At 48.5% G+C, this 18,375-nt stretch overlaps 1 protein-coding gene across 1 annotated transcript in view; it reads right to left on the reverse strand.

The window, feature by feature from the left end:
* The window catches only part of LOC138301517 (myosin light chain kinase, smooth muscle-like), a 326,421-nt gene that overhangs the window by 176,722 nt on the left and 131,324 nt on the right, over positions 1-18,375 (reverse strand). The window contains exons 2-3 of the mRNA XM_069242031.1: positions 16,750-16,866; positions 15,399-15,551 (exon numbers count right to left, since the gene is read on the reverse strand). Coding sequence (XP_069098132.1) covers positions 15,399-15,551; positions 16,750-16,866 — 270 coding nt within the window. The remainder of the gene's footprint in view (positions 1-15,398; positions 15,552-16,749; positions 16,867-18,375) is intronic.

Consider the following 18,375-nt stretch of genomic DNA (forward strand, 5'->3'; position numbering starts at 1 on the left):
CACAATTAACAGAGCAGTGAATGAAAAGGGTTGGTTGATAGTCCCTACAAGTAAGTATATTATGCACATAATGTTAGTACAATCAAATGTCTTTGGCTAATGCCAGATCTACAAATGATGGTCCAATCCAATTAGTGAAAAAGTGGAGACAGGGATCCTGTTCTGTGTTCTACTTCAAGAGAGTGAAAGAGTGACACGAAGAACTAGTTGCTATACCTCCAGATTGCACCCCTCACCCAAATACAGACTCTCCCCCAGCCTCTGAACTTGTCTTTATTGACCTACCCACCCCTGAATCAAATCTGCTGCACTCAGACATGTCTCTGCAAGTGGCTTCCCTGCCGAGCCTATTAAACGGCGATTTATGTATAGATCCTGAATGTACATACACTCTGTGACCTGAAAATACTTTGAATTCATTAGTGGAAATGCTACTGTTTCACTATTAGTCATTATTTAACAGTTTCACAGGGCTCGTAGCTCCTGAGAAAAATGTGATGATGTGTGGAGATAATTAAAAAAACAATACATGTCTATCCCTTCTTGGATTGCAATGTAGTTTTGCCACAAAATATTTTACACACTTTGTTTGGGCAGTTAAGTTTTTCAAATGTCTATACCACTATGGATTAGCCAGGCACCGAAGTCTGGAATTAATGTTTCATCCAGTTTTCAAATGTCTGTGAGTAGCCTGTTCATGCCAGAAACACAATTCCTAAAGACTGAAAGATCAACACATGGCCTTCTCTGTATATAAATTACCAGCAAAAATCTAACACAACTTTGGGAGTACCAGTTGAATGGCTCCAGCTGCTTCGCAGGCAATACCGAGAGGCAGATACATGTTTGAGTAAGCACGATTTTGGGCATCGGTTGTTCATGCTACATCTGGAGGATGATCGCTCAGATAGGCTACTTGCATGGCTTGCCAGGGAAGATCAACAAAGCACCCCGATTGGGGCCATCAGCCGTGACAATGGTTCCATGGCCTCCATGAGGGTCGAAATTAATGATGCATTTCGGGGTTAGTCACACACTGTACGTCATAGTTGATGCCCCAACCCCTGGGCAGATGGATAGATTCCTGGAGGGCCTTCTTCTGCCTCGTTTATCCTTGCACCAGAGGACCGAGTTGGAAGAACCCATTGGCCGTGAAGAGGTAAGAACGGCCATAGTCCAGATAGCCTGGAACAAGACCTCAGGCGCAGATGGTCTTTCTGTTGAATGCTATGCTACATTTTCCACTCTTCTTACTCAGCCTCTTTCAGGTGTTCAACGAAGCTAAATCCAGCGGCCAACTTCCAGACTCACAACGCGAGCCACTGATAGTGGTTGTCTCCAAACCAGGACGCGATTCCTATGAAGTGCATTCTTATCGCCCATTGTCCCTTCACAACCTCGACTGAAAAGTCCTTGATAAAATCCTAGTGAACAGGCTCTTCCCAAAAATCAGTACATTGATCCATGACGATCAATCGGGATTTATACTGGGCTATAGCACTTTCTTCAACATACAGTCCCCAGAGGCATACAAGAGAGTGGTGGTATCTCTAGATAGGGAATTCCTCCTAGTGATGGGAGTCCTACTAGACCTGAGAGTTCCTACTAGTGATGCTACAATGTATGGGGTTCGGGCCGGGGTGCCTCTGTTGGATTCGCACATTGTACTCGGGTTCAACAGTTAGAGTGAGAACAAGTCAGTTGATATCAGACAGTTTCCCAATCCAAAGGGGACCCAGGGAGGGGTGTCCACTGCTGCTGCTGCTTTTCTCGTTTGCCATGGAACTGCTTGCATGTCACTTGCACCTGCAGGTGAGGCAATGGGGTATTTGGGTTCCTTCATGTTATATCGTTTTATGCAGATGATGCACTGGTCTTCTTGAATAATGCCTGAGTCTTCCTTTAGGGGTTGATGCTGTTGGATGAATTTGGAGCTGTTTCTGGCCTCAAGGTAAACTGGCCTAAATCCTGCTTGTTTCCCCTCGCTCCGACTCCCAAGCTCCATTGATCTACTTCTGTGAAGTATCAACTCAAATGGTGCTACTCGACATTCAAGTATCTGGGCATCCAAATATATCATATAAATAATGCCCTCAAAGACGTGAGTGTGGATCGAGCACTATGATCTATACATGGATTTCTCCCCTTCTGGTGTTCACTGCCCTTATCCCCACTAGGGAGAGTGGCACTGACCAAGGAGTTAGTACTCCCAGATTGCTATATTTCTGTGCGGTGCTTCCAGTAGTGATCCCCAGGCAGTTCTTCCACAAATTGAATGGTCTTCTCTTGAACTTGATGTGGGGAGCGAGTTGCCAATGCCTGGCTTTGGCGTCAGTGCAACGACTGTTATTAGATGGAGGTCTGGGCGCACCTAATTTTGAGCTATACTGTGCCACAGCGCAGCAGCAGTGGCCTCTGTGCTGGCTTGACGAGACCTTGAGAGCTGAACGGCAGCCGTCTGGGTGAGGTTGGGATCGACCGCATATATACTTGGCTAACTGATCGTACCTGTCCTCCACAGGAGGGTTCTAGTCTGATGAAGACGGCACGCATATGCTGGTGTAGATTTGTACATATGCGGACTCCCACATAACCCCTTCTCCCTCAATCCACCTGGAGCAGCTGCCAGGTATGCAAGCGCTGGTGGAATGCCATGACAAGACACCGTGGAGGGCAGCAGGCATAGGGAGTTTGGGAGATCTCTTCCATGGGAAGGTTCTCATGTCTTATGCAGATGTTATGGACACTTAGGACCTGATTTAAGAAACGTGGCGCTGCATCCAATGCAGCGCCACTTTTCTTGCACCCCTTAGCGCCCCCTCCCGCCATCATGTGTGCACCGTGTTTAATATACGGCGTGCCATGGTGCATGGTAGGGGCAACAGCGTTGACATTTTTTACGCTATTGAAGTACTGTGTAGGATTAGCGCCAACATTTTAATGCTAATCGTGCACAGTACATAGGAGCCCATTGAAAGCAATGGTGTGCCCCTTTTAACGCCTGCTCTGTGCAGGCATTAAAAGTAGCCGCACAAAATGATGCAGTGGAATCTCTTAGATTCCATTGCACCATTTTTGCGGACCCCTAACGGGGGAATTCCCTCTTGCATACATTATGCCTGGCGCAGGCATAATGTCGCGCAAGGGGTTACAAAGTGGCACAATGCATGCATTGCACCACTTTGGAAATATGGAGTGGCTATTTTGGCCTCATTGGGCCACATTAGCATAATAAAATTACCCTAATGTGGCGCAAGGAGGCGGTAGGCCCTCTTAAATCTAGGCATTATAATATAGATGCAGGCCACTTGCTGACTTAACATACCACACCCTGCCTATCCTATACACCCTCCCTAACACATGACGGGCAACACCAAATAATTTCTATGTTACATATGGCACTAACCACTGCCAGCCTGGCAGATGTAGGGAAGGCCCTGGCTCATTGTAATGACATGCTCCTACAACCACTGACAACTAAGACATGAATGTGGGCTCTCCGACAAATGACGGAAGTGTCTCAGAATCCTAGATTCCATTTTAAGCAATTTAACTACATCCACCATGCATATATTTCTCCCCATTGATGAAGCATATGTTCACAGTATCTAAACAAGAATGCCCATGATGCAAGTTTGTAGAGGCTGGATTTTTTCACATGGCCTGGGATTGCCCTCCCACCCCCCATAACTGGCTTGGGTTGAGGTTACATCCACCACTGCCGAACTGCTGGGTCATGCACTAAGTCCCACCTCGAATCATACTTTCCTGGGCTTCACCCTAAAACTAAAAGGGATAAACATTTGCACAGATTTATTGATCTTACGTTTGTGCTATTCAAACGACAAATAGGAATGCAGTGGAAAGGTGAGTGCACACACTACTGCAGTAGGTGCGAACAGATGCTGGTGTATTGGGCTCCCTCCATGATAGGGGGGTGGCAGTAAAGGGATGTGGAAATTGTGATACCTACATATTGAACACAGAAGCCAAAAAAACACCTACCCACCTTGAGGGGAATACCAATCACCTCTGGAAAGGGCGGACACACAGGGACCACCTATTGGGCTCCCTGATCCCTTGCACTGAGGAGCACGAGTGGACACCTGTCATTGGACACAACACCGGGATCCTAGGAGCCCTCTTTATCATTGCCTGATTGTTAGAAATGGGGGCGTTTTTCTTGCCGCGGAACAAGCTGTGCGTCGAAAACTTCGGCGCACGGAGCGTCCAAGTGGAAGAGAGAAGTCTTTTTGGTCCTGAGACTTCAGGGAACAGGAGGCAAGCTCTATCCAAGCCCTTGGAGAACACTTTTACAGCCAGACAAGAGTTCAGCAAGGCAGCAGGCCAACAGCAAGGCAGCAGTCCTTTGTAGAAAAGCAGACAGGTGAGTCCTTTGAGCAGCCAGGCAGTTCTTCTTGGCAGGATGTGGTTTCTGGTTCAGGTTTCTTCTCCAGCAAGTGTCTGATGAGGTAGGGCAGAGGCCCTGTTTTATACTAAGTTGTGCCTTTGAAGTGGGGGTGACTTTAAAGAGTGTCTAAGAAATGCACCAAGCCCCCTTTCAGTTCAATCCTGTCTGCCAGAGTCCCAGTAGGGGGTGTGGCAGTCCTTTGTGTGAGGGCAGGCCCTCCACCCTCCCAGCCCAGGAAGACCCATTCAAAATGCAGATGTATGCAAGTGAGGCTGAGTACCCTGTGTTTGGGGTGTGTCTGAGTGAATGCACAAGGAGCTGTCAACTAAACCTAGCCAGACGTGGATTGAAGGGCACAACAAGATTTTAGTGCAAAGAAATGCTCACTTTCTAAAAGTGGCATTTCTAGAATAGTAATATTAAATCCGACTTCACCAGTCAGCAGGACTTTATATTACCATTCTGGCCATACTAAATATGACCTTCCTGCTCCTTTCAGATCAGCAGCTGCCACTTCAACAGTGTATGAGGGCAGCCCCAATGTTAGCCTATGAAGGGAGCAGGCCTCACAGTAGTGTAAAAACGAATTTAGGAGTTTTACACTACCAGGACATATAACTAAACAGGTACATGTCCTGCCTTTTACCTACACAGCACCCTGCTCTAGGGGTTACCTAGGGCACACATTAGGGATGACTTACATGTAGAAAAAGGGGAGTTCCTGGCTTGGCAAGTACTTTTAAATGCCAAGTCGAAGTGGCAGTGAAACTGCACGCACAGGCCTTGCAATGGCAGGCCTGAGACAGGGTTAAGGGGCTACTGAAGTGGGTGGCACAACCAGTGCTGCAGGCCCACTAGCAGCATTTAATCTACAGGCCCTAGGCACATATAGTGCACTCTACTAGGGACTTAAAAGTAAATTAAATAGCCAATCATGGATAAACCAATCAATAGTACCATTTACACAGAGAGCATATGCACTTTAGCACTGGTTAGCAGTGGTAAAGTGCCCAGAGGTCAAAAGCCAACAACAACAGGTCAGAAACAATAGGAGGAAGGAGGCAAAAAGTTTGGGGATGACCCTGTCAAAAAGCCAGGTCCAACATGACCCCCTACCAGCCTAAAGCCAGGGGAGAACAATCACTATCCTGATGTACTTCCCTGTTTGAGGCGACAGAACAAGGACCCAGGCCCACAGCAGCAGAGGCATGCTCCAGTTCTTCGCCTTCCTGATTCCAATTGGATCCCTCTGTCCATACTCTCAGGGCCCACTAAGCCAACCCATGGGGAACCTTTCTCCTTACCTGCGGATCCCATCTGTGCAGCACCTAACCTTACGTTGCTCACAGATGTATCCCAGGAGCAGGATAGTACCACCATGACCAACACAGTGGTGTTGCCCACTCTACCCCCGGGGTGTGACACTTGTCCCCTCCCCAGGGGTAACTCTGTCCACCCGGACAGCAAGCCACAGTGGTTACTGACAGCTGCCAGGGATGAGAGCCAGGCCCCAGGCCTCTCAAAGCTCTCCCACCACTGTGGCTGTGGAGAGTGGGGGGCGGTAGCCCCAGGTGCTGGGCACCCTTTAACCACTCTCCCTTCCACCAGGTCAGGGATGACAGCCTGAACCTGGTCCTCCCCTCTGGGGCTCTGTACCCTCCCTCCTGGAGTGGTACCCCCAGAGTCCAACATGGTCAGGGTGCTTATAGAAGTCGCCCTGTACCATTCCTCCACCAGTGCAGGGCTGTTAACCTGCAACTGGCCCTCCAACCTGGGGTCTGTACCTTCAGGTTGGACTAGGGCCCGGGGTGAGGCTTCCCTCCCCTGCCCTCCCTTCTGGGGTCCAGCACCCTCCAACTAGGAGTGGCCTCCTCAGAAGACAACATGGTAGGGGCACTGTTATCAGTAGCCCCTCCCTCCAGGTCCGGGGGGACACCCTGAACCTGGTCTTCCAGCCCAGGGTCTGTGCCCTCAGACTGGATCACTGCCTGGCAAACCAGGACTTTCTGGGAGGCACACCTACCCCCCACCAGGTCAGAGTTTAACCTCTGCACCTGACCATTCAACTCAGAGTCACCACCCTGAAGTTGAACAATTGCCTGGCACGCCAGGACTTCCTGGAGGGCACACTGACCCTCCACCAGGTCAGAGTTTAACCTCTGAACTTGGCCATCCAACTCAGAGTCACCACCCTGAAGTTGAACAATTGCCTGGCATGCCAGGACTTCCTGGAGGGCACACTGACCCTCCACCAGGTCAGAGTTTAACCTCTGAACTTGGCCATTCAACTCAGAGTCACCACCCTGAAGTTGAACAATTGCCTGGCACGCCAGGACTTCCTGGAGGGCACACTGACCCTCCACCAGGTCAGAGTGTAACCTCTGAACCTGGTTCTCCAACCTAGGGTCACCACCCTGAGGTTGGGCAACTGCCTGGCACACCAGGACTTTCTGGGAGGCACACCTACCTCCCACCAGGTCAGAGGTTAACCTCTGAACCTGGTTCTCCAACCCAGGACCACCACCCTGAGGTTGAACAATTGCCTGGCACGCCAGGTCTTTCTGGGGGGCACACCTACCCCCCACCAGGTCAGAGTTTAACCTCTGTACCTGGGTATCCAACCCAGAGTCACCACCCTGAGGTTGAACCATTGCCTGGCATACCAGGACTTTCTGGGGGGCACACCTACCCCCATCAGGTCAGAGTTTATCCTCTGAACCTGGTTAGCCAACCCAGAGTCACCACCCTGAGGTTGAACCATTGCCTGGCAGGCCAGGACTTCCAGGGAGGCACACCTACCTCCCACCAGGTCAGAGTTTAGCCTCTGAGCCTGGTTCTCCAACCCAGGGTCACCACCCTGAGGTTGGGCAATTGCCTGGCACACCAGGACTTTCTGGGAGGCACACCTACCTCCCACCAGGTTAGAGTTTAACCTCTGAACCTGGCCATACAACCCAGTGTCAACACCCTGAGGTTGGACAACTGCCTGGCATGCCAGGACTTTCTGGGGGGCAGACCTACCCCCCACCAGGTCAGAGTTTAACCTCTGAACCTGGCCATCCAACCCAGAGACAACACCCTGAGGTTGGACAATTGCCTGGCACAGCAGGACTTCTTGGGAGGCACACCTACCTCCCATCAGGTCAGAGTTTAACCCCTGAACCTGGGTTTCCAACCCAGAGTCACCACCCTGAGGTTGAATCTTTGCCTGGCATGCCAGGACTTCCTGGGGGGCACTCTCACCCCCCACAAGGGAACACCGTCCCCAAGGGCCACACAAGAGTCTGGTTGGCGCAGGTCTCCCGACCTCTGCCCATCCGGCAGAGTCTGGGTTTCCCCCAAACCAGAAACGGTTTCACCTGGGTCATTCCTGGGGGGCTCTGCTCTCAGAGCTGACCCCTGACTCTCAAGGTCCTCCACTGGGGTCTGCAACCCCCTCTCAACCCTATGTCTGGACTTCTGCACCCCCTCACTAGGAAGGGTACTGCCAGACACCAGAACTGTTGGGATGCTGGCTACAGTCACCCCCCCAAGTTCTTCTGACACTGCAGGGCTTCCCTCAAAAGGTGGCCCTACGGTACAGGCTAGGCTTCCCTCCTGGTGTTCCCTCATGAAACCCTCTAGGACCTGGGACCTACCTGGGACACTACAATCCTTTCCCACCTCACTCGGTTGGGAACCACCTAGACCACTCCCTTCAGGAGCACCCCCAAATGCCTCTTCAGACTCTCTGGTACTCACCCAGAAGTCTGCCTCCATTGTAAGTTCCCTGGGGTCAGAGAACTCACACTCCACCTGGTGTTGGCGTAGCTCTGGAAAATAAGGACCAGACATATGCTCTCCAGCAATTACATCACTCTGCCCTTCACATGTATTAACCACAGTACCCTTCACCCAACCATCCAGTGACTCAACCTTGAAAAAGCACTCTACATCACCCTTCTGAGACTGGTGAGACAGTATCTGACTGTCCCTGACACTCAACCCATACTCTTCTGGGATGTCTCTACACTCTATATCCAGGACGTCCACCAGGGGGGAACCCTTTTCTCTGTCACTCTCTGCTAGAGTCAGTAAAGTGTCCCTCCCCCCAGTAGGAATATGACTCCCTGTGCCAGTTCCCCAATCCTTCTCAGGGACCCTGTGCATAACGGGAACTACCTAATACCCTTGCACCGCCTGGGGTGTGTCAACTCCCTTCTTCAAGTTGGGCACCACATCTCTGGGCTTGTGCCCTTCTTCAGCAGTACTAGATGCAAGATTTTTGCTGCCACCATCTGAACTGGACTCAGCCCTTCCGGCTTCCAGTTTCAGCTCTTTACAGCTCAGCTCTTGAGCTGCAATCTTTTCTTCTTCCAGGGCTAAGAGACTTGCTGCCTCAGCCCTTTCAAGCTGCTCATCTAGCTCTTCCATACACCGCTCTAGAGCTAGGAGCCATTCATCTCTCACTGGTTCTCTTTCCTTATCTGAGTAGTCTTCCTCCTCATTTGAGCAGTCCCCATCCTCATCTGAGGGGTACTTAGTCATTTGGTTTTTTTTCTGCCTCTCTCTCTGCCCATCTCTCTTACCCCCAGACTATGTAGGCATGTAGCATTTCCATCTTAGTAGATCTCCTTGATACAGGAAGGCCCCATTTTCTGCAAAGCCTTCTTAGGTCAGCCTTAGTGAGGTGATCAGTAGGCACAAAGAGTGAGTAGGTAAGCAATCTCATTGTTGATAAAGTCTTACTGGCAAAAACCAAAATCCAAAGTCCAAAATATCAATAGTATATCCAGGAGGACATCAGAGAACCAAAGGCAAAAAAGATGAAAAATCAAGTTGACCTTCCACTGTGGGTAGGTAGTGAAATACTTAGCTACTGTATGTCACTGCACAAACACAAGTCCTATCCTCACCGCTGATCACTAATGTTAGAAATGGGTTTTTTGGTTGGCAGTCAGGTTGCCCTCTGTCCAAGCAAGAACCCTCACTCTAGTCAGACTAAGTCACACACAATCCAAAATCAGCCTGTGCCCACCCTCTGGTAGCTTGGCACGAGCAGTCAGGCTTAACTTAGAAGGCAATGTGTAAAGCATTTGTGCAATAAATCATACAACACCATAGTATAACACCACAAAAATACACCACACAGTGTTTAGAAAAATATATAATATTTATCTGGGTATTTTCAGGTCAAAACGGTCAAAGTTGCAATATGAATTTGCAAAGATATCACTGAAAAGTGATATAAAGTGTCTTAAGTCTTTAGAAAGCAAACAAAGTCTCTTTCAAACACAAAGTACCTGGTTTCTGGTGGAAAATCTCCTCAGAGGGCCACAGGAGAAGAGATACGTGGAAAACTGGTGCGTGCGTCAATTTCTCCTCAGCACACACGGACTTGCGTCGTTATTTTTCACGCGGGAAGTCGTGCGTCGTTTTCCGGCGCGCGGACAGTCTCTTTCTGTGGATCGCGGGGAGTACCAGATGTCCCGGGTCTGTGCGTGGATTTTCCTGCTTGTTTTCCGGCTGCGCGTCGTTCTGCGGGACTGCGCGTCGAAGTTTCGATCTCACGGCAGGCGTCGCATCGATTTCTCTTTGGGAGTCGGGCGGCGTTGTCCTTGCGAGGCCGTGCGTCAAAGTTTTGATCTCACGGCAGGCGTTGCGTCGATTTCTCCTGGGAAGTCGGGCGGCGTTGTCCTTGCGAGGCCGTGCGTCAAAGTTTCGGTCGTCCCGAAGGCGTCACGTCGATCAGCGTTGGTGTGCGGCGTTTTTCTTGCCGCGGAACAAGCTGTGCGTAGAAAATTTTGGCGCACGGAGCGTCCAAGTGGAAGAGAGAAGTCTTTTTGGTCCTGAGACTTCAGGGAACAGGAGGCAAGCTCTATCCAAGCCCTTGGAGAACACTTTTACAGTCAGACAAGAGTTCAGCAAGGCAGCAGGCCAACAGCAAGGCAGCAGTCCTTTGTAGAAAAGCAGACAGGTGAGTCCTTTGAGCAGCCAGGCAGTTCTTCTTGGCAGGATGTGGTTTCTGGTTCAGGTTTCTTCTCCAGCAAGTGTCTGATGAGGTAGGGCAGAGGCCCTGTTTTATACTAAGTTGTGCCTTTGAAGTGGGGGTGACTTCAAAGAGTGTCTAAGAAATGCACCAAGCCCCCTTTCAGTTCAATCCTGTCTGCCAGAGTCCCAGTAGGGGGTGTGGCAGTCCTTTGTGTGAGGGCAGGCCCTCCACCCTCCCAGCCCAGGAAGACCCATTCAAAATGCAGATGTATGCAAGTGAGGCTGAGTACCCTGTGTTTGGGGTGTGTCTGAGTGAATGCACAAGGAGCTGTCAACTAAACCTGGCCAGACGTGGATTGAAGGGCACAACAAGATTTTAGTGCAAAGAAATGCTCACTTTCTAAAAGTGGCATTTCTAGAATAGTAATATTAAATCCGACTTCACCAGTCAGCAGGACTTTATATTACCATTCTGGCCATACTAAATATGACCTTCCTGCTCCTTTCAGATCAGCAGCTGCCACTTCAACAGTGTATGAGGGCAGCCCCAATGTTAGCCTATGAAGGGAGCAGGCCTCACAGTAGTGTAAAAACGAATTTAGGAGTTTTACACTACCAGGACATATAACTAAACAGGTACATGTCCTGCCTTTTACCTACACAGCACCCTGCTCTAGGGGTTACCTAGGGCACACATTAGGGATGACTTATATGTAGAAAAAGGGGAGTTCTAGGCTTGGCAAGTACTTTTAAATGCCAAGTCGAAGTGGCAGTGAAACTGCACGCACAGGCCTTGCAATGGCAGGCCTGAGACAGGGTTAAGGGGCTACTGAAGTGGGTGGCACAACCAGTGCTGCAGGCCCACTAGCAGCATTTAATCTACAGGCCCTAGGTACATATAGTGCACTCTACTAGGGACTTATAAGTAAATTAAATAGCCAATCATGGATAAACCAATCAATAGTACCATTTACACAGAGAGCATATGCACTTTAGCACTGGTTAGCAGTGGTAAAGTGCCCAGAGGTCAAAAGCCAACAACAACAGGTCAGAAAAAATAGGAGGAAGGAGGCAAAAAGTTTGGGGATGACCCTGTCAAAAAGCCAGGTCCAACACTGATCTCTTGGGTACCTTCTGTAGTGCTTGGCGTCCTTCTACCCCACTGTGCCACCTGATGAGTGACCTTTCTCCCGCCTTCACCTCACAAGCTTTTATATTCATTACACATCGTAGGAAAGTACCCTCTTTTTAGCATAGTTACCCCCACTTTTTCCTGCTATCAGTATGCTTAGACTGTGTTTCACTGGGATCCTGCTAACCAAGACCCCAATGATTGTGCTCTCTCCCTCTAAATGTGGTTGCCTAGGACTTGTGTGCACTCCACAATTGGCATACTGGTGCCCCCTTATAAGTTCCTAGTATATGGTACTTAGGTACCCAGGGCATTGGAGCACCAGGGAATCCCCATAGGCTGCAGCATGTATTATGCAAAGCATGTCTGCAGGCCTGCCATTGCAGCCTGCGTGAAAAGATGCATGCACCCTTTCACCACATTACACTGCACCAGATCACTGTAAGTCACCCCTATGGTAGGCCCTCCTAGCCCAGAGGGCAGGGTGCAGGTCCCTGTGTGTGAGGGCACACCCGCATGATCACAGGTGCCCCTACGAACTCCAGTTCCATTGCACTGGACTTCTTAAGCCATTTTACCTGAGTCCAGCTACATAATGGTAACTCCGAACCTGCGCATGTTTGGTATCAAATGTGTCGGAACCATACCCCAATACTATTGCCAGTATTGGTTGTATGATTCCATGCACTCTGGGGGCTCCTTAGAGGACCCTCAGTATTGCTCCTGCCAGTCTTCTGGGGTTTTCCGGGCAGCCCACGCTGCTGCCACCCCTCAGGTAGGTTTCTGTACCCCTGTTGCTTGACCAGCTCAGGCAGGGGAAGGCCGAGCAAAGGATTTCCTGTGAGAGAGGGAGGCACACCCTCTCCCCTGGAAATAGGTGTTACAAGGCTAGGGAGGGGAAGCCTCCCCAGCCACCGGTTTGCCTTAAATGGCACATTTGGTGCCCTCTTGCATGAACTAGTTTGCACCCCCGGTCCCTGCTCTGGTGTGAAAATGGACAAAGGAGAGGGAGTGACTACTACCCTGTCCATCAACACATCAGAGCTCCTCCAGGTGGCCACTTGATTCTGCCATCTTGAAACCAAGATGTGCAGAGGCCCCGGGGACATCTGAGTGGCCGGGTCAGGCAGGTGACGTCACAGAACCTTTCTGATAGGTGGTCACCTTGCTAGGCGAACAATCCCCCTTTTAGGGCTATTCAGGGACTCTGTTGTGGGTGGGTCCCCAGGTTTGATGTGCAAGACTCCAACAGGACTCCTATTTGTCATTTGCTTTGACTTCTGGCCACTGGAACCCCAACTGGACTCTTCAAGAACCAACAAGACTGCAACTCCGGCAACGACTTCACTTTTCAACATTGTTTCTCCGGCTCCTTCCAGCAACTGCAACATTTCCCCGGCTGTGCATCCTCTGGAGTCAGCAAGACTTTAGCCTGCACCAAGAAGCAAGAAGGAATCTCCCTTGGAGTGAAGGAATCACTCCCCTGCATCTGCAGGCACCCACAGCAATGACGTCCAGTTGCGTGGATCTGCTCTCCTCTGGAACTGCATGGATCCTGCATCACAGGTGCTGGTCTGGAGCAGTCACCTTGGTCCTCTCTGCCAGCTTTCCAACTGGGGAGACTGTGAGCCCTTGCCTCTCCTTGCAGGACAGTACTCCTCTGCACCTCAAGCCTCGCAGCTACCAAGGCTTGCTGTCTCCTGCTCCAAGGGATCTTCAGGCTCCGAGTAGCCCCAGCCCACAGCACTTCTTCCAACCACTGAGGGTCACTCTGGGCTCACATCCAAGGGTCAAGTCCCCTGGGCCTTGCCGGTTCTCTTCTGCCTTGCACCTCTTCTTTTGCTCCTCTTGCATTTGCCAAGGCTTTTTGGTGGTTGTCCAAAAACACTGACCATCTGCAACCCGACAACCGACGTGGGACACCATCTGCACTGCTCCAAGGACTCCTATTCAGCTCCTGGGCTCCACAGCTGGTCTTCTTCTTCCCCTTTCAACCTGGTTCTTCATCCACAGAAGGGTGGGTAGTAGCTCCTGCCCCCACTGGACACTCTATGGTGGACTGGACTCTACCCCCTTCTTCTGCAGGTCCTCTTCTTTCAGAATCCACCATTGGTTTCTTCTATTCTGGTCCTGTTCTTGTACAATCCTTTTTCCAAGTCCTCCTGTTAGTCCTTGGGGAGACCAGGTACTTGCCTCTGCTCTCCCGATCTCTGTGGGTCACTCAGGTACTCACTTCTTGGGGTTCCTAGTTCTTCCAGCTCCCCTCTAACAACTCCATATCCTTGGGTGAAGGACTTCACTTCACATTCCACTTTCATAATATATGGTTTGGCCTTCCCCTATGGTCCTTACTATTTTCATTAAGTATTCTCAATGCTTGTTGCTTCTAGGCTAATTGCTGATTGCTATTGTGTATATAACTAGTGTGTACTTACATCCAGTTGGGAGAACTTCCTATAAGTAATCTATACTGTGTTCATATGATAAAGTACCTTTATTTTTGTAACACTGTGTTGTTCTTTCATGTGTGACTAGTTGATGTGTGACTATGGTGGTATTGCATAAACTTTACATGTCTCCTAGATAAGTCTTGGCTGCTCATCCACAGTTACCTTTAGAGAGCCCTTGCTTCCTAGACACTGCCTACACTTCACGAATAGGGGTTGCTTGGACCTGGTATAAGGTGCCAACACCATAGGTGTCGACCACACACCATGCCAGCTTCCTACACATGTGCTATTGTAAATGTGTGAATGTCACTTCTCCTGTTTCAAGATTGTGTTTGGGATGTTTGCAGTTATTATACACATAACTCTGTAATGCACACATTTTCTTCTGGCTTCACTGTTGCTGTAGTTGATGTGAAACAATAAAACAGATATGCAAAAATAAATTGGGAGTACCAACCCTGTATGTGCACTGTGTGTTTTCATCATCAGAACTGGGGTTATCACATACACCAATCATCCAACCAAATAGAGAACAAAAACTGCCATGGACAAGTCACTATACTAAGGAGCTAACTACAAAAGTTCCAAGGAATCTATGGGATAACAAAGGGGGCTGTGCCTTAAAAAGGCTCTCAAAGGGCCAGGAGCCAGTAAACTTCATATAATATAGCCATAAAATGCTAGGGGGCAGCACATGCAGCAGAAACTTCCTTCATTTTGGAGTATGGCAAACTACAACAATCAAATGTGCAATGACATCCAGGTTAGTGTGAAAGATTTCAGATGAGTAAGTGAATGCACCTCAGTGAGAAAAGGCTACGATGAACATGGAAGACACCCAAAAGAGTGTGGTAGAGACCAATGTGAGTATGGAAGGAAGATTTTCATGATTATGAAGAACACCAAAGTGAATATGAAAGAAACGATAAATATGAAAGACAGGAATAACATGGAAGACTGCAAGAGGAGTATGAAGGACTCCAAGATGAATTTGAAAGTCTTCACAATACAGACGTGTATGGAACGCACTCATGCGAACATTAAACATATCCAGATAAGTACAGAAGGAGCCCAGAGGAGTATGACAGGCACCAAGAAACAGCGAGTGTGGAGAACACCCAGGCAAGTATGAAAAATACACATATAATTGTGGAAGAAACTCATGTGAGTACGGGAGACACCAAGATGAATATGAAAGACATCAAGATGAGGGATGGAGACACCCAGAGGAATGTGAAAGATACCTAAGCACAGGAGAACCACGAGATACCCTAGTTGAAAAGCAAGGACATTTGCAGCATACAAGGACATCCCAGAATTTAGAAGGAAAAAGTCTATCAAAGGGTGACACAATCTGGGTTGTTTTTCTTCCAGAACTAACAACACACACACGTAAAATGGAAACCTCTTGTCGGGAGCACTGAAAGAACCTCACCCTTCACCATCACTGCTGCTGTACTTGATGTTTTCCCAGCACAATTTCCCAACACACAGGTGTAAACTCCAGCGTCCTCAGGCAAGCACTCCTCAACAACCAAGCGTGCAACTCCATCATGGAAAGAGGATTTGCCGAAGCGCAGAGGCTCACCTGAAAATGGCAGATTTCTCAAGATCAGTCACACTGTTTGGTACATACCATTCCACTCAGCGAATTGCGCATTCCCATAAAGAACTCACTGACGCAATTTAGGATGCACAACAGAAGTGTTTTTGCATGGACAAAACAGAATATAAATAGCACCTTCTTCTTCTGGCTGTAGCCAGTGGCATCATTTTTGGGTTCGATACGGTTAATAATCACTCCTCCTAGCTTTATGCTTGCGATCCCTTTATACAACTTTGCTTATCCTTTAACGTTTCTCAGTTTTACTAACTATCAGTTTGCTGCTGTTCTTGGATATATGTTACTACCTTGACCTACAACTATATCGAATACACTATATTCACTGCAGCTAGAAGAACAAGGTAAACTTTAAATGAATTTGATCACAACGTCAACCACCTTAAATCAGCCCTGCATCTACATCGATCATTAATTAAGTTACATTATATTTTATTACAATATTTACCCTGAACTGATCCCTAATTTTAAATATATCCCTCTGTCAAAATAATGAAAGAAAATTACTAACCTTAACAAAACCCAGTGCTAACCCTACTCCTATTCTTCAACTACCTAATTACACTAAGGAACAACTGGACTTAAAATAACCATAATGCCACCCATGACTCCAAAGCCAAAGGAATTGCAGCTAAATTAAAAAAGCATTGTTTACGTATTCATAATGAGAGTGTTATTATAATCATATCATTATATCTACATCAAACAATGAAGTACACACACCTTGATATAGATATGAGCATTGTTGGTAGGCAAGGTGGTGTGGGATACTTCACACTGTCACATGAAATAAAATAATATGATTTAGAAGGAATAGCTTGACAAATTATGTTTGGTGATTACTTTATAATTATAAAGTAGAAATAAGATGATTGTTTGAAATTTTATTTTAATTGTGGATCCACTCTGTAATTAGGTGGCACTTTAAATGAAAACAATTGTGAGTCCTGAATAAGCAGTTTGCAAAATAGATAACTCTACCATAACACATTAGCAAAACTTATTAGAACCTATCAACTGTCTCACCAAGAAACCTTTTACTATCAAGATCCATGAAGTTGTATGAAGATGCTGTAATTAGGGGGCATAGAAAATGTATACAGTGTGAGCTACACCCCTATACTATTCGCCATCAATGCTATAGCACTCCAAGATCTTCGCTTACCATTGTGCTGCCAAAACACGCTGATCGGTGGTGTTCCAGTGACATGGCCTTCTAGCGTGAAGTCACTTCCTTCCTGTACCGAGCAGTCCTTCAGAGGCCGAGAGAAAGCAGGACGCTCTAAATGGAAAAGCAGGCCAGAGGCACACTTAGAACCATTAACACAATCGAGGTATGCTACATGACAGCCGACATAGCTTAGTGTAAATCAGAAGGATATGCACAACAAAAATGCTCCATTTTGATTGTCTCCTAGTCAGTTGAAAGCAACACGAGAGATTCATAGCTAGTATCTGAGACAATCCTCATTATAATGTCAACCCACATACAACTACACATATCCCCCTAACAGCTGCCTTTGATGATCATAGACTTCTAATAAAGCACTACTCTGTTCGCCATGGTCACACAATGTGCCTGCTTTGGGGGACAGGCTGCTGGAGAAGACAGCTTTACTGTACAGAAACTTAAAAAAATACACGAATAGGGCTCATCTCGGCTGCTACGAGTTCCTGAATTTTAATGAGTCACTAAAAACATTCCACGGCTTGTGTTTTTAGCTAGCATTCTTAGTGTGTGAAAAGTGTGTAGGCCGAGTGTTTTAAAATTGTCGCCTCATTATATGGTCTGATTTACAAAGTAACATATATAAATATATATATATATATAAAATAACACAAAATGATGAGGCATTTCAGTTCGAAACCATCAAAGCATTTATTCACAATGTAAAAAGCAGCTCCCATAAAGTCCTCCTGAGGCGTTCGGCTGGAATGCCTTAATCATAGGAGAGTAGATACAGGTGTCCACAAAGCCAGTGCTTTGAACTCGTGAACCGTGTGACTTGATAAACACCAACTACATTTCCCATAGTGCACCATGATGTTCCATCCTTTTCACTGCAGTACTAAATCTTAATCTTGCTTGCATAGCGTTGTGATGCTATTAATTGTGTTTGACCAATGACTTTGTGTTTCACCACTGCGCATATTAGTTGCTCAATGTTCACCAGTAGCACATTATGGGGGTCATTCTGACCCTGGCGGCCGGTGGCCGCCAGGGCCACCGACCACGGGAGCACCGCCAACAGGCTGGCGGTGCTCCCACGAGCATTCTGACCGCGGCGGTTCAGCCGCGGTCAGAAGCGGCAAGTCGGCGGGCTCCCGCCGACTTACCGCTGCTCGGGGGAATCCTTCATGGCGGCGGAGCGCGCTCCGCCGCCATGAGGATTCTGACCCCCCCTACCGCCATCCTGTTCATGGCGGGAAAGCCGCCATGAACAGGATGGCGGTAGGGGGGGTCGCGGGGCCCCTGGGGGCCCCTGCCGTGCCCATGCCAATGGCATGGGCACGGCAGGGGCCCCCGTAAGAGGGCCCCGCAAAGTATTTCAGTGTCTGCCTTGCAGACACTGAAATACGTGACGGGTGCCACTGCACCCGTCGCACCTTCCCACTCCGCCGGCTCGATTACGAGCCGGCATCCTCGTGGGAAGGGAGTTTTTCCCTGGGCTGGCGGGCGCTCTTTTGGAGACCGCCCGCCAGCCCAGGGAAAAACTCATAATACCCTCCGCGGTCTTCTGACAGCGGAGCGGTATAATGGGGGCGGAATTCTGGCGGGCGGCCCCTATAT

This window comes from Pleurodeles waltl, chromosome 6 (genome assembly GCF_031143425.1).
Source record: "Pleurodeles waltl isolate 20211129_DDA chromosome 6, aPleWal1.hap1.20221129, whole genome shotgun sequence".
Lineage (NCBI taxonomy): Eukaryota > Metazoa > Chordata > Amphibia > Caudata > Salamandridae > Pleurodeles > Pleurodeles waltl.